General features: G+C 50.0%; 1 protein-coding gene across 1 annotated transcript; it reads left to right on the top strand.

Annotated features, from left to right (window-relative positions):
- Positions 1–8,315: 8,315 nt before the first annotated feature.
- LOC119867636 (tubulin beta-4B chain-like) lies at positions 8,316–10,459 on the top strand. Its single transcript, XM_038584040.1, has 3 exons — positions 8,316–8,336; positions 9,841–9,949; positions 10,296–10,459. The coding sequence occupies exons 1-3, from the start codon at positions 8,331–8,333 to the stop codon at positions 10,412–10,414; spliced, it is 234 nt and encodes a 77-aa protein (XP_038439968.1). The 5' UTR covers positions 8,316–8,330; the 3' UTR covers positions 10,415–10,459.
- The last annotated feature ends 4,679 nt before the right edge of the window (positions 10,460–15,138 follow it).

Raw genomic sequence — 15,138 nt, 5'->3', positions numbered from 1 at the left:
CAGACTCCTCAATGAGCAGCGAGCCCAACGTGAGGCCTGATCCCAGGACCCCAAGATCATGACCTGAGCTGAAGGCAGATGCTTAACCGACTGAGCCACCCAGGGGACCCTGTGCTCTTTTTTTAAGGAAGAGACACTAAGAAACTATTTGGGATCTGTGGGTTCATGCACAGAGCTTTTTGAGCATGGGATTCATTGGGTGAATTATGGGCAATCTGTCTGGTTATTTGCTTAGGGAACCATCAGTGACAGTGAATATTTGCTCTGTGATGGTGAAATCTTGTGTGTCAACTCGGTTAAGCTATGGAATCCAGCTCTTCAGTCAAAGACTAGTCTAGATGTTGCAGAACAGGTATTTCATATACACGATTCACATGTGCAATCAGTTTACTTACATTTTATTAACAGACTACCTTTCGTAATAGGGATGAGCCTCGTCCAAATGGTTGAAGGCCTTGAGAGCAAAAACTGGGGTTTCCCAGAGATGAATCTCTTCAAGACTCTGACATGGTAACCCTGCTTGAGTTTCTAGCATGTGGGCCTGCCCTACAGATTTCAGGCTTTACTGGTTCTGTTTCTAGAGAAACTGACTGATACGTACTCTTTTATAGTGTGATTTTGCCACTCTATCAATCAGGAGGTGGAGTCTATTTCTCCACCTCTTGACTCTGGGTTTGGCTCCCTGGTTTGCTTTTGCCAATGGAACATTAGCAAGTATGGTACAAGGAAGCGTAGGAAAAGCACTTATGGATTATGGCTTGCCCTTTTCTGCCACTGGGGACCCTTTTGCCACCATATAAACAAGCAGGATTAATCTGATGGATGATGAAAGATACATGGCTTTTCCAGCTGACATCAAGCCAACTGCCAGACATGACAGTGAGCTCCTCACTAGACCAACAAGCCTGCCAACCAACTGACATGTGAGTGAAGCTACCCTAGAACATCAAACCCCAAATGAACTGGCCCGTAACAAAACCACTCAGCCAACCCTCAAACCTATAATTAATAATACAAATTTTGTCCTAATCCACAGAATATGGGGGTGGATTTTTATGCAGCAAAAGATAGTGTATATAATCATTATTATGACATCTTCTTGAAATGATCTTATAGCCCAGATTATCCCACCAATATTTGCTTCTTCTGCTGCCTGGCTGCCAGCATTCTAATTGCTGAGTAGAAGGCTGGAGTTTTCAGCATTCATAATGTAAATATTCACTTAATCTGCTGAATAAAGTATGGCCAACTAGAGGACACAGTATGCCTTAAAGGACACAAAGTGTCCACACAGAAGACTGCCCTCACTTCTGACAACAGGTGCAAATTCAAGGGGCCCCCCAAAACCACCCTCACTTTTAATATTGCCAGAAGGATTCATAGAACTCACTGACAGCTCTTATGCCCGTGGTTATGGTTTATTATGGGGAAAGTATATAGATTAAAATCAGCCAAGAGAGGAGACACTTGAGAAAGAGTCCCAGAAGGTCTGCATGCAGAGATTCCAGTTGTCCCATCCCCATGGAGTCAAGGACAATGTTAATTCCCAGCATCTCTGTATGACAACGTCCGTAGAGGATTGCCAACCGAAGGAAGTTCACCTGAACCGGTGGTGTCCAGAATTTTTATTGAGGCTTTTATCTCCAGCCACCAGGGACACATACTCCCTACATGACCAACCTTTAGTTTCCAGTCCTTCCTGGAGGTTATCTGATAACCTCAGTTTCTAGTTGCCGGGAAATCAAAACTAGTACGAAGCCTCTATCATGAAGCACATTGACATTGTGGCCAAAGCCCTCAGGCAAATAAAGATGCTCCTATTAGACATTCCAGGGGCCTAGAAATCACCTCCCGGAAGCAAAGAGCAGAGGCCAGACCTCTCTTTGGATACGTGGCACCTCTTGGCTTCTGGGCAAGACTCTGTTAACAGCAAAATAATCACCTTTGTCTGGGGATCCGTAATTAATATAGTATTTACTAGACAAAGCAATAGTAACCAACTAATCAATTCACCCTAGAAAGCCATGACATAGATATTCACATTTTTGTACTAGGTTGATTACTCTTTTCCCGTCTTTTTATGTTGTTATTTGTATCTTACCATACACTTATGTAGAACTATTTAGCACAAAAATTAGCTGATGGTTAGTTAAATCCAGTTGTTCCCCCCAAGCAAGTCATTTTATTAATCCTGATAAGGCTTTAACTCAATTTCTCAATATATTCAGTTACGAATATCAGTATTACCGGAAGACCTGTTTACGTTAGATGGTTGAATGTCATCAACAAGGCCAGTGCTACCGCGTATCACAGCATGGCAACCTGAAGAGGAAGAGTCAAAGGATGTGCCACGTGACCAGAGCCCTACTGAATCCTTAATAATTAGTCCAGCCCATCACCATATCTTACGGCTTCTCCCTCCGTCGTGCCGCTCAATCTGTAGGCTTTCGTTCGACCTTCTCAAGGTTCCAAAGGCAAGAGTAGCCCACCAACGTGGACGCCACCTTTTAAGGCATCTGGTATAATTGAGCTAAGAGACAATACCATTCCTTGCTCTGAGTCTCTCAAGTCACCAATTTAATAGTGCATTTCCTTCACTGCATAAACCATTTATTCATTCCTTTATCCTCATCTACCATTCCTCCCTCTCCACATTTACCATTCTAATTTGACCATTTCCACCTGTTTTGGGGAAAGGATGTCAGGTTTGGCTACTGTGCTGGTCTCCATTGCCATTAGCAATACTAGTCTAGCAAGTACCTCCTGCTCAATCAACTCTCATTTCTATATAGGTATAGAAATGGGCTGTAGGTACAGAAATAGTGTACTTTCTGGACCTCAAGGCCATGTAGCTGCATTCACTGTTAACCTCAGTTTTCTAAAAGGAGATAAAGGCACCACCCACTCCATCAGGCCCTTAGTAATTCTGACAGATTTAAGGGTATAGTGATAGTTTCTTGCTTAGAGATCATCCCTGCTACCGGCATCTGTGGTTGTTGCTCTGATCCCCGGACCACTGCATCAGGTAGGAAAAAAGAAAGCAGATGTTACATGGGGAAGAATTGTAGAGTAATCGCATCCTCTCCCAGACCACTCCCCAGATCCCTTAGGAAAATGGAGAGATCCATCTAATGTGGACACTTCATTGGTGCCCTTCATGTTGCGTGTGAGCCCAAACTCATGAAGGCCTGTATACCAGCCCTTCATGCCTTAATCATTGCCTGTTCTAGTCATCTTCAAACTCTCAGGATGAAAATCTGTTCCTTAAGCTGAAGAAATATGACTTGATGGTCCAAATTTGTACAATGGCTTCCAGTCCAGTCCCTTTATGGTTTGGAGCATTCACCTCCACCACCAGGTATGCACAATCCAATCCAGAGCAAGTGTCTATTAGAGCAGGAATGCAGTTGTAGTGTCTAGGGGCTACCCCACATGAGCCGGATTTGACAGCTGTGTGTATGGCTTCCCCCTGGAGGCTGCCCCAGAACCACCTGAAGCCTCTATCTTTCTTGTGGGCAGACTATACAGTTGGTATTTTGTGCCTTGGGAGGGATATGTTTAAACATAGCCCATCTCTACATTGCTATAGGACCTACCCATCCACTTATCCCATAGACTCAGGAGACCACTTCAATGATTCCCACTTGCCAATTCCAAACACTTCTGATCAACCAGGAGGAGGTTCTTCTCATGGGCACTGACATGTCCCATTTTAATGTACCCCTCAAATTCCCATCGTGATTTTCCTAGGGCTGTGTCCCATATGGGTATCCCTTAATAGGCCAGCTTTCCACAGTCTATTTGCCTGACCCCACAGCGCAGCCGTTGGTCACCGCCAGGAGTCAAAACCCAAACACAGAGGCAAATAGCATGCATTCCAGCCCACTGAACTGAATCGTTTCTACCTTCCTCAATAAGAGTGGCAGCTTTCCAAACAGGATGCTTGGAAATGTTCATTTGGGAATTGCTATCCATAAACCCAAGCAGCTCTTTGTTGGTCAATGGAGAATTGTTTATATGGCAACATCCAAGTGGCCATAGGGTCCAGCAGTGGGTCAGATGTTTCCAAAGTCAATCCTAGAGGAGAAGGAGCTCCCGGCTCATGAGTACTTCTCCTTGGATTCCCTTGGTACCATTCCCTAATAAATGCTTTCTTTTATATTATAGAACACTTCTCAGCACTCCCTTCCCCATTACAGTACTTTTTTTTATATTACCCAAGACATTATGGGTATTTCAAGATTATTTTATGTCTTTCAGTCATAGGAAAAATTTCAATTAATGTCAAATAGCGAGCTAGTAGTTGTCATTCAAGTGGGAACGTTCTGGAATTTTCAAATGGAAATCCCAATGGTAACTGCTGGTTGGCACTCACAGGCTTTTGTCAGGAGCCCCGGTCTGCACCCCACACCCCACACAGTGTTATTGTACAGACAATATGTCTGTATCGTCACCCCATTCAAATGAACAACAGCCCACATCGTGTGAGCTCAGGCAATGTTATTGACTTCCGTTGGTTGTCTACTTAATAATGGCTGAAGGGTGGCTTGACATGACTTCCATTGCATAATACTAGGGTAGGGGAAGCGTTCCCCAATTAGACAAATATTCACCCCCTAATATATTCAGGTAAAGGAGATACAACTCCACACAGTCTCTTCAAACATTTCAGTCTTCATCCAAACTTTCACCTGAGTCCCACCGACAGTGTCATTCCATGTCCCCCCAATCTAACTGCAACCCCTGTTAGGACTTCACCAGCTGTGGCATCATGGGGCACGAGGCTCTCATGTCAGGGAGTCCCAGAAATATCATTCTTAGACTCCCTGACCATTTTACTCACTCATGTGTACATGCCCTTGGGTCCCTAGTTGCGGATTGGGACTTCTGTCAATCTTTAACATGATTAGATTGTGGGACCATCACCTCAGGCAACTCTAGAGTGGCTTTCCCATGTTCATCTTTGCCATAAAGCAGATTTGCTTAAAGCTTTTTGATGTGGGGCAGGGGGTGGGGCAGGCAGCAGACAGGTTCTCATCAGTCTGTCCAACTTCTGAGAGTGCTTCAATGAGACCTTTATTCTGATCCCATCAGTGTCTGCTGTGCTTATCCAATAACTGTTTAAAGGTTTCCATCCTGGGATGAGTCTCTTGACTCTCTTCTTCACCTCCCGCTGCCACTATCTTGCAAATCTTGGCCATCTGTGATTTCAGCTTCACTATCTCCTTTGGTGGCAGCTCTGAGATAACTCAGAACAGCCTGATTCCAAGCTTGGCTCAGCCTCCAGATCCACCCAACACTTTACCTTTCATTTCAGTTATTACAGATAACAACAACCAAGAGATTGATATTTGCTCATTTCTTGTTACTTTGCTTTTCCTTATGTATCCATACTCCTTAGGAGTTGGAGCCAACATTTCTCTTGGTGACTTTTAAAATATATATATTGAATTAATTAATTTATTTGAGAAAAAGAGAGCAAGGGGTGGGGAACAGAGGGAAAGGAACAAGTAGACTCCACACTGCATGTGGAGCCTGGCATGGGACTCAGTCCCATGACTCTGAGATCACGATCTGAGCTGAATTCAAGCGTTGGATGCTTAACCAATTGATCCACTCAGATGCCCCTCTTTTGGCAACTTTTATCTCCAACGACTAATGGCAGCATAGATCCCCTCCTGTATCCAAGGGTCACTTCAGAAGCAAAGGTTCACCATCCCCCACTCACTCATCCTCCTCTTCTTGAGCCATATGTTTCAGTGAGTCAGAGTCAGGCTAGTGAATCCCACTTCTGACACAAACTGGGAAGCATTTGGGCCAACTGTGAAGTCGGAGGGAATAGTCTTTAAAAGCATCTCTACTTTGTTGTGCCCAAGATTGCGAATCCGAGAAACCACCAAGGAGCCGACACCGATGCAAGTGCACGAGGGTTTATTAGCAAGCTCCAGCTTGGGTCCAAGTATACCCGACACAGCGGAGCAGGGACTTGGACCCCGAGGTGGGTTACAGCTGGGTTTTTTATAGGCTGGTCTAGGGGATTTTCAGAAGGGATGGAGGAATTTCTCAAGTTCTGTTTACATTCTGATATGGGGCTTAAGGGCATTGAGCTCTGTTCTCATTCTAATATGGGACTTTCTACTACGGGCGTGGGCTCAGTTGTCTTTCTGATATGGGATTCCCTGCCAAGGACATTCTGCAGTTTTTCCTATAAAGTTCAGCTCTTATTCAGGGGCCGAAGATGGCTGTACTTGTGCTAATGCTAAACTTTAGGTGGGATGGCCTTGATTTTTCTCAGCCTCCACAAATTCTTCTTTTTTTAAAGATTTTATTTATTTGAGAGAGAGAGAGAGAACCAGTGGTGGGGAGGGGCAGAGGGAGAGGGAGAAGCAGATTCCCCACTAACCAGGGAGCCTGATGCAGGGCTTCATCCCAGGACCCTGAGATTATGACCTGAGCACAAAGCAGACACTTAACCAACTGAGCTACCCAGGCCCCCCAAGAACATTCCTGCTTCTGACCTCAGCTGCAAGGTCAAGGGTCTCCAGGGCAGCCTGGGCGGTTCAGTGGTTTAGCGCTGCCTTCAGCCCAGGGTGTGGTCCTAGAGACCCCGGGATCGAGTCCCAGGTTGGGGTTCCCAGCATGGAGCCTCCTTCTCCCTCTGCCTGTGTCTCTGCCTCTCTCTCTCTCTCTCTCTCTCTCTCATGTCTCTCATGAATAAATAAATAAAATTAAAAAAAAAAAAAGGTCAAGGGTCTCCAAAATTACCCTTAGATTTGATAATTCACTGGGGGGACTCACAGAACTTGCTGAAAGCTCTTATATTCACAGTTACAGATTTGTTTTTATAGGTAACATTTATAAAAGATATAAATTAAATTGGTCAAGGAAGAGTACCCGGGGCCGAGTCGGGAGGGCTATGTAGACAGTTCCTGTTGTCCTCCCGTGGAGTCAAGACCTGTTACTTTCACTGCATTGATGTGTGAAATGTGCAGGGAGCGTCACCGACCAGGGAAGCTCCTCTGAGCTTCAGTGTTCTGTTTTTATTGTGCCTCATGTGCATGTTTGTGGGTGTCCCAGACCACACATCCCAACTCTATCCCCCCATCTTCACATGCATTTTCCACGTGGTTCTAGAGGCACATACTGCAGGCATGGCCTGCCCTCCAGGACACTCAGGGAGAAAGACTTATACACACACTAGACATGAGCTAGAGCAGTTTGGGCAGGAAATTCAGACATCCTAGATTTGGGACGTGTTCTAAAAGAGGGGTGCAAGCTTTGGGTGGGTCTACATTGTCTACCAGAGAGAGCAGTATGGAAAAAAAAAAAGTCTATAGTTGGGATAGATCAAATTATTGAGCTAATCTTTTTTTAAATTTTTATTTATTTATTTTTTATTGAGCTAATCTTATTAGCCCATAGCAAATCTTTAGCCAGACTGCCTGCTTTTATCACCATAGCTATATTCTCCTCTCTGATTTCATTTTTTCCAGCGCCTTTTTGATCCAAAAAGGTTTTCAAAAGCATGTTACACCTATAAGCCTGGATGTGGAACCCCAGCCCCTGACAGGCTTTCCTTTCCTTCTTTGCCAGGTTATCAAGAGGCCCTAGAACAAGGGGCTCGGAGTTTGGAGGACTCTCAGAAGGCTTGATTGCTACAGCAGATTGCACGTGGACAATCTCCGCACCTGGAGCTGCAGCTATGTGGGCCCCTCGGCAAGTGTGCCAGAACTCCTACATTTTCTATGTTCTGCTTCTGGAAAAGAGCGTAACTATAGACACTGTTACCAAAGACACCAACACCACAGAACTATAGGAAAGTCCAGTGAATAGACCTCAACAGTTGTCTGGCATTGGACATGATTCTGGCTTCCCGAAGGGGCACCTGGGCAGGGTTCAGAAGTAACCACTGTGCCTGAGCTCCCATAAATGTCTCTGCCCGCCCCCCCAGAAATATCCAGTGCAAACCAGGAAATCCATCAGGTTGCCACTGTCATCTCCATTCTGCCACGAAGGATGCTTCAAGCCCAACATCTCAGAGGCGGCTCAACTACTCCCCTCAAGCTTCAAATTCTGGTTTTACTGCCTCATTTAACCCTTGATGGTTATTCTTTTTAGTATATTCCTAAGTATGCCTCTTATGACACCCCTGATTTTGAAGACCCTCCAACACCTGTCGGTCTGAGGCCCGCCCAGCCGATGGTAACAGTGGGTCCTTCAGAGCCAGTGAGAACATGGAAGGCAGCCCACCCCTGCGGCCCAACCAACACCAACCTCAGGATGACTGTTACTCCGACCCCACAGCGTTCACACACTGTACCTAAGAAACCATGGAGGTGACGACCAGGCGATCACAGATGCCCACTCCCCCCTCTCCTTTGCTTCACCCAACTGTAGGCAGGTTTTCCTCGGCCCACAGCCCATATTTTGGCTTGCACCGAGCTTAAACAAGCGCCTAGGGGAGCACTGCCCCCCTCACCAGTCCAGTCTGAGAACCTGCTGACCTGCTGACCAGGAGGCAACGCTGCGGCTGGGCCACCTGATTCTGCACCTGCTCCCACCAGCTCCGTCCCTGCCCAGTCCCTGCTGGTCCGCCAGCCTCGGCCTGTAAAAGAAGAGCCTGTTCTGACGGGTGACTGACACCTGCCACTTCTCAGACCGGAACCCCACGGCTTTGCCCTACCAGGACGCCGCAGAGCCCAGCCCCGCTGTGGCTGGCGCTGCCTGTGGCGGGGGGGTGGGGGGGGAAGGGGGGGGCGCGAGGCCGCGGCTCTCCCAGGCCCTGGCGCCCCCCTGCCCCTGCCTCCCCCGCACCCTGCACGTTCACAAGCCGCTGGGCCACCGGCCCCCCGGTGCTGCCTCTCCTCCCGCCCCCCTCCTGCCCCCTTCCCTCTCCCCTTTCGCCCTTCCCCCCCACCCTGTAGGGCTGCCGCTCCTCCCGCCCCTCCCTCCTCACCCCTGCCCCCTCCCTTTACCTTCTCCCCTGATACTAGCCCCCCCGCCAAAGGCTGCCGCTACCACCTCCTTCCCCCTCCCCCCTCCTCCACCACCCTGTAGGGCTGCCGTTCATCCCGCCCCTCCCTCCTCACCCCTACCCCCTCCCCTCTCCCACAACAGGGCCCCCTCGGGGCTGCCGCTCCCCCCCCCCGCCCCCTCTCCCCACCCCCCTCCCCTGCTCTCTCCCCCCCACCCCCTTCCTCTGACACGGTCCCGCAGGGCTGCCGCTCCCCCTCTCCTCTCCCCCCTCCACCTCCCTTCTTCCCCCCTTCCCTTCTCCCCCCCAGCGGAGCTGCCACTCCTCCCGCCCCCTGCCCTCTACCCCCTCCCTCCTCACCCCGGCCCCCTCCCCTGTCCCCTCTCCCCCTCCCCCCCCCCCCCCCCCCCCCCGCGGGGACAGGGCGACCCGCCCGCTGCTGTCCGAGGTCGGGCTGCTGCCTGCAGGGCTGGGTGGGGTTTGCACCCCGAGCAGGAGCACGCATCCCCGAGGCAGTGGCGGGGCGGGGTCTCCGCAGGCCTCCCTGCTCATCAGGGGCGGCTGTGACCTTCAGCCCTGCCGGGGGCGCCCGCCTCCCCAGCATCAGGGGCTCTCCCTGCCGGGGCCTCCGCCGCGCCCCCCCTCCCGGGGCAGTGCCCCTGGCAGCCTGGGGGAGGGGCCGCCGCCCTGCGCCCCGACGAGCCCCCCTGCGGCAGCCCCCGCAGCACACGGGTGCAGCTCTAGGCCCCCCCCCCCCCGCCCCCACGGGGCCCCTGCTCCAAGGACAGGGAGGGGACCCAGGGGCCACCCTCCTCACTGGCATCCAGGGTGCCAGCCCCCTCCCTGACCTGTGTGTCCTTCCCCAGTTTTGGGAGGTCATCAGTGACGAGCACGGGATCGACCCCACTGGCAGTTACCATGGAGACAGCGACTTGCAGCTGGAGAGAATCAACGTGTACTACAATGAAGCTGCAGGTGATGAGCCATGCTTTCTGCCCAGTCCCCCTGCTTTGCACGCTGGGGCAGATGCAGTGTCCTAGGGACAGCCGGTGGCCCCGGCACAGAGAGGCTGCTTGCATGCATTTAAAGTGTCGGCTGCTAAAAATGACTGGCGAAGCCCCCCTGACTCCTGCATGTTGGCCATGACTAAGCAGCGCCGCTGGCTCCTCTTCTAAGGCAGAGAGACAGCTCTGTTCGCTGCCTTTTGTCTCTGGTGCTAGAATTTTCTCTAATGATGCTGCTGTGAGAGGCGCATGGAGCACAGCCCGGGCTGTGATCCCTGTGTCCCCCGCCCGTCTAAGTCCGGCTCTGTTCCCCGCAGGTAACAAATACGTGCCTCGGGCCATCCTGGTGGATCTGGAGCCGGGCACCATGGACTCGGTCCGGTCCGGGCCCTTTGGCCAGATCTTCAGGCCCGACAACTTCGTGTTCGGTACGTAGTCACGGTCAGGGCAACGGGCTCCAGGAGTCTCCTTCCTCAATGCCGGGCAAGTCCCGATTCTTAGCGTCACCTGCCAGGTGGAGACTGGGGGTCCACAGAGGCCTGGGTCCCGGCCTGAGCCCCCGGCCCCTCTCCGGGTGGCTCCGGGGACAGTGTGGGCCCAAGGCGGCCTCTAGAGCCCTCCCAGCGCGCAGCGGCCTGGGACGGGTCAAGAACACAGAGCGGGACCAGCGTCCCCACAGGAGTCAGTGGGCTTCTGGTAGCATCGCAGCCCAGGGCCAGCGGGCAGCCACTTCAGGAAGCCAAAGGCCAGGGGCACAGGTTATGCCCAGAAGTGGAGGCAGCTGCTTAGGGCCCGTCTCCTCGGATCATACTGTGCCCTTGCTCCTGCCTGTTTATTGCATCTGCTGTAAATATGTCAAATACTGAAATCGTGACCTGCACCAACGGTCAGAAACGTGGTGCCTTTCCTGGCCCTTCAGGGTGCCCAGGCTCACCCAGAGGTGCAGTGTCCTTCCCTGCAATCCCGATACTAACAGTAGAGGAACAGGAAGGGTGACACAGTTCTCAGCAGCCCCACAGACAACCAGGCGGCCTCGGGTGAGTCACCGGTACGACGAGGCCGCCCAGAAGCCACGCGGTCAGGGCTGCAGTCTCAGCTCACCATCAAGACAGTCGAACTAGTCCTTAACTCCAAATCCTGTCCCATGGGCCTGGCGGGAGGGAGCCCAGGAAGGGACGGAACCAGCACTTCAGGAGGATGGAAACTAGGGGCATCTGAAAAGTATGGAGAGGACAGACACCGTTAGCTAAGGAGCCGAGCCCGGACGGGTGGCCAAATGACGCGGGTCAGTGGCTATGAAGGAGCTTTCTAAGGAATGTCTTGGTTGAAGGTGCTATTGGCGCCTGCCCACATTCCTGTGACACTGGCTCTTCCCAGACTCCCTACCGCATGTTCTGCCCCTGACACCTTTTGGAAGGAGGACTGCAGAGAAGGACAGGCTGAATAGGTCAGCCCCCTGGCTCTCGGGGGGACCTCTCGGGTGATGGTCCACCTCGCCCCTTACAGGTCCCCCAGCCTGGAGCCCTGTGGCCGCCCCGGTGCGGCCTGGGGGCTTCCGTTTCCTGGCTCAGGCCCCTACTGCCCTCCTGCTGCTTCCTGGGGTTAATGTCACCCAAAGCCTTGTCTCAGGTTAGCTTCTGGCGGTCTGACCTATGACACTCCCCAAAGAAGAGAAGCCATAGTTTTTTATTGCTAGGTCACAAGTTACCACAAACTCCGTGGCTTCAAGCATCACAATTGTCTTACAGGTTCTGGGGTCGAGAGTCGTGGGTCTTCCACCCACGTGCTGAACTGACCATCCTGAGCTTCTCCATCTGGAGCCCAGGGCCCTCTTCCGTGGCCCAAGGGTGGTCGGTGGAATCCGGTTCCTCATGCTCATGGGTCTGAGGTTCCTGTTTGCTTGCGGGCTGTTGACCAGAGGCCTTTCTTCGCTCCCCGGGGCTGCCGGCCTTTCCCTGCCACAGGGCCCTCCACAGCATGGTGGCAGGCTCCTCCAAGGCCAGCGGGAGAGGGTCTCTACTCCTTTGAAATTCTTTTTTTTTTTTTTAAGAGTATATTAATTTATCATGAGAGAGAGAGAGAGAGAGAGGCAGAGATAAGCAGAGAGAGAAGCGGGATCCTCCCAGGGAGCCCATTGCGGGACTCGATCATGGGACCCCTGAGCTAAAGGCAGAAGCTCAACCACTGAACCACCCAGGTGCCCCTGCTTTGAAATTCTGATATCCTTTTCTGCCCTCAGCCAGAACAAATTCTCTGCTTTAAATGGGCTCATGTGATTAGGGGCGGCCCACCCACACAATTTCCCTATTTGAAAGTCGACTTGGAATCTTACTTACATCTGCAAAATCCCTTAGGTTAGTGTTTGAACAGTGGGAAAAAGGTATGTACACACCAGGGCCAGGTGGCTCTGGGGGCTGTGTCAGAATTCTGCTTCCCCCAGTGGACGGTTTGGGGGAATGGGAATGGGCTTTGAAACTGGTTCCAACCTCTGAACCTATGGTCACAGAATAAGCGGTGTTTCTACTTACTAGCTGTATGGCCTTGGGCAAGCATTCAATCTCTCTGAGCCTTAGCTCCTTTTTCCAGAAAATGATTATAATGGCACCTACCTCAGAGGGTTATTGTCGGGATTAAACGTCATAACATACGGAAAGTACTTGTCACACAACAGCGCAACAGTTGGTGCTGCTGTGAGCATCCCATTAAGGGAGGTGTTCGAGGATAGGCTATGTGACTTCCTGTTGGGAATTCTGCAAGAGGCGACCAAGACAGATGAATTTTGGAGTATCTTTTAATTTTAGAAAATACGATTTTGAGGTCCCTTTTGACCACTGAAGTCGAAGAATCTATGTGAATATTCTTGGAGCAGTTAATATACTCGTCAATATAGGACCTTAACTGATTGGTATTAAGCTGTATCCTTGGTACAGAGTTTCATAAGGGGATGGAGCCCATGTGCTCAAATTTGGGAAGGAGTAGCAAGAGGTGGGAAAAAGAGTCAAAAGAGAAACTCAACCGCTCTTAACAGTTCTACTTAGAACTAGTTCCGGGATCCCTGGGTGGCGCAGTGGTTTGGCGCCTGCCTTTGGCCCAGGGCGCGATCCTGGAGACCTGGGATCGAATCCCACATCGGGCTCCCAGTGCATGGAGCCTGCTCCTCCCTCTGCCTGTGTCTCTGCCTCCCTCTCTCTCTCTCTCTCTGTGTGACTATCATAAATTAAAAAAAAAAAAAAAAAGAACTAGTTCCAACTCAGTAAGTTAAATTTGCAACTGCAGGTGGCTACAGTGGAAACGTCTATCTTGGGCTGGGCTCAGAGTAGCAGCATACGGTGTTTTGAGACAGCTGCGCAGGGTCAACGGCCCATTCTAACTTTCCTCTCACATGTACTTCCTTCTTTCCTTGTCTTGCTTCTCCCTCACTTCCTTTCAATTGGGCAGCAGGTTCTGGTCCCGGCATCAATATCTAGTGAGACTTGACCATTCATTGGTTGACTCAGCTCCTGGTTTGCTTGGCCTCTTCCTCAGCCTGTAGTGGGCTCTCCTCACTGTGGAGACTCTCAATCTGTGCCCTATTTTCAGCCTCATTTCTCCTCTATCAGTATCGGCATCTCAATGGGACCCAGATGCCTCACTAATTGCACCCTTAAAAGTCACCTGTGAATCAGCACAGTATTCCCTGAGTTAACAAAAATTTGACTTTGAAACGCCCAGTACCTAGAAATTTCTGGTTATACATTGCTTCTCTATCCTCCAGTTCTCCCAACGGCTTTAGCCTCCCTTCTTCCCCCAACATACCACACCCACCAAGCTGTCCTTGGCCAGTGTGTCCCCTGTCGGCCACTGAGAGGAAATTCCTGGTCCACGACCACACCTCCTCTTCATTTTCACCAAGATCCTTTCGCCCACAATATGCCCCTCCCTTTCCTCTCTCAACATTCACAGCTCTGATGAATCTCTTTCAGAGAATGCCTTTCCCAACATATCTGTCTCCATCTTCTTTAATCTCCTTTTTTTATGAAAAAACATCTAATTATTTCTTTGTATCCAGAAAATAACCTGTTTTGTAAAATGTTTACACTACTTGTAATTTATGTTATGATATAAAAGTTAAGTTGCATTTGACTAATTGACATGTTTGGTGGACATGTAATTAAACATTTATTAGTTTTATTATTGCAGTTTTCTTGTTTTCATAATCATATTTTCAAGTTTTATCCCCTCTCCCCCACCACCACTGATCTGAAATAATTTCTTAGGTCTTGAAAACTAGTCAGTGCTATGCTCATAGTGGTAAAATAGTAAAATGGGTAAAATTGGCCTTGCTGGTAAGATTAAAAGAGTGGAAGTAGCAAATATTCCTTGTAATCATGAAAAACAAAAGAATATTGCTAGCACGTTACACAGGCATCACACTCTGAGTGTTCAACAAAATTTGGTACAGTGAAATTTAACAGACTTAATCTACCACATATTTGAAATGCTGCCTATTACTATTTTTGTACTACATGACAACTAGGCATAAGGAATAACTGATTACAAGAACATACTAGGGAGGGGCACCTGGGTGGCTCAGTGGTTGAGCGCCTCCCTTCGGCTCAGGTCATGACCCCAGGTCCTGGGATCGAGTCCCACATCGGGCTCTCCACAGGGAGCCTGCTTCTCCCTCTGCCTGTGTCTCTGCCTCTCTCTCTGTGTCTCTCATGAATAAACAAGTAAAATCTTAAAAAAAAGATACAGTGGAAAAAAGACAGTCTCTTCAATACATGGTGCTTGGAAAACTGTAAAAGAATAGACCTGACCACTGCCTATTAGCATACACAAAAATAAACTCAAAATAGATCAAAGACCTAAATGTTAGACCTGAAACTATAAAGAGGGCACACGCAGTAACTTCTCTGACACTGGCCATAGAAAAATTTTCTAGAAATGTCTCCTAAGGCAAGGGAAACAAAGCAAAAATAAACTATTGGGAGTACATCAAATTGGGATTCCTGGGTGGCGCAGCGGTTTGGCGCCTGCCTTTGGCCCAGGGCGCGATCCTGGAGACCCGGGATCGAATCCCACGTCAGGCTCCCGGTGCATGGAGCCTACTTCTCCCTCTGCCTGTGTCTCTGCCTCTCTCTCTCTCTCTCTCTCTCTCTCTCTCTGTGACTCATAAAT

This window comes from Canis lupus, chromosome 35 (genome assembly GCF_011100685.1).
Source record: "Canis lupus familiaris isolate Mischka breed German Shepherd chromosome 35, alternate assembly UU_Cfam_GSD_1.0, whole genome shotgun sequence".
NCBI lineage: Eukaryota > Metazoa > Chordata > Mammalia > Carnivora > Canidae > Canis > Canis lupus.
This window is presented reverse-complemented; position numbering and strand designations above follow the sequence as displayed.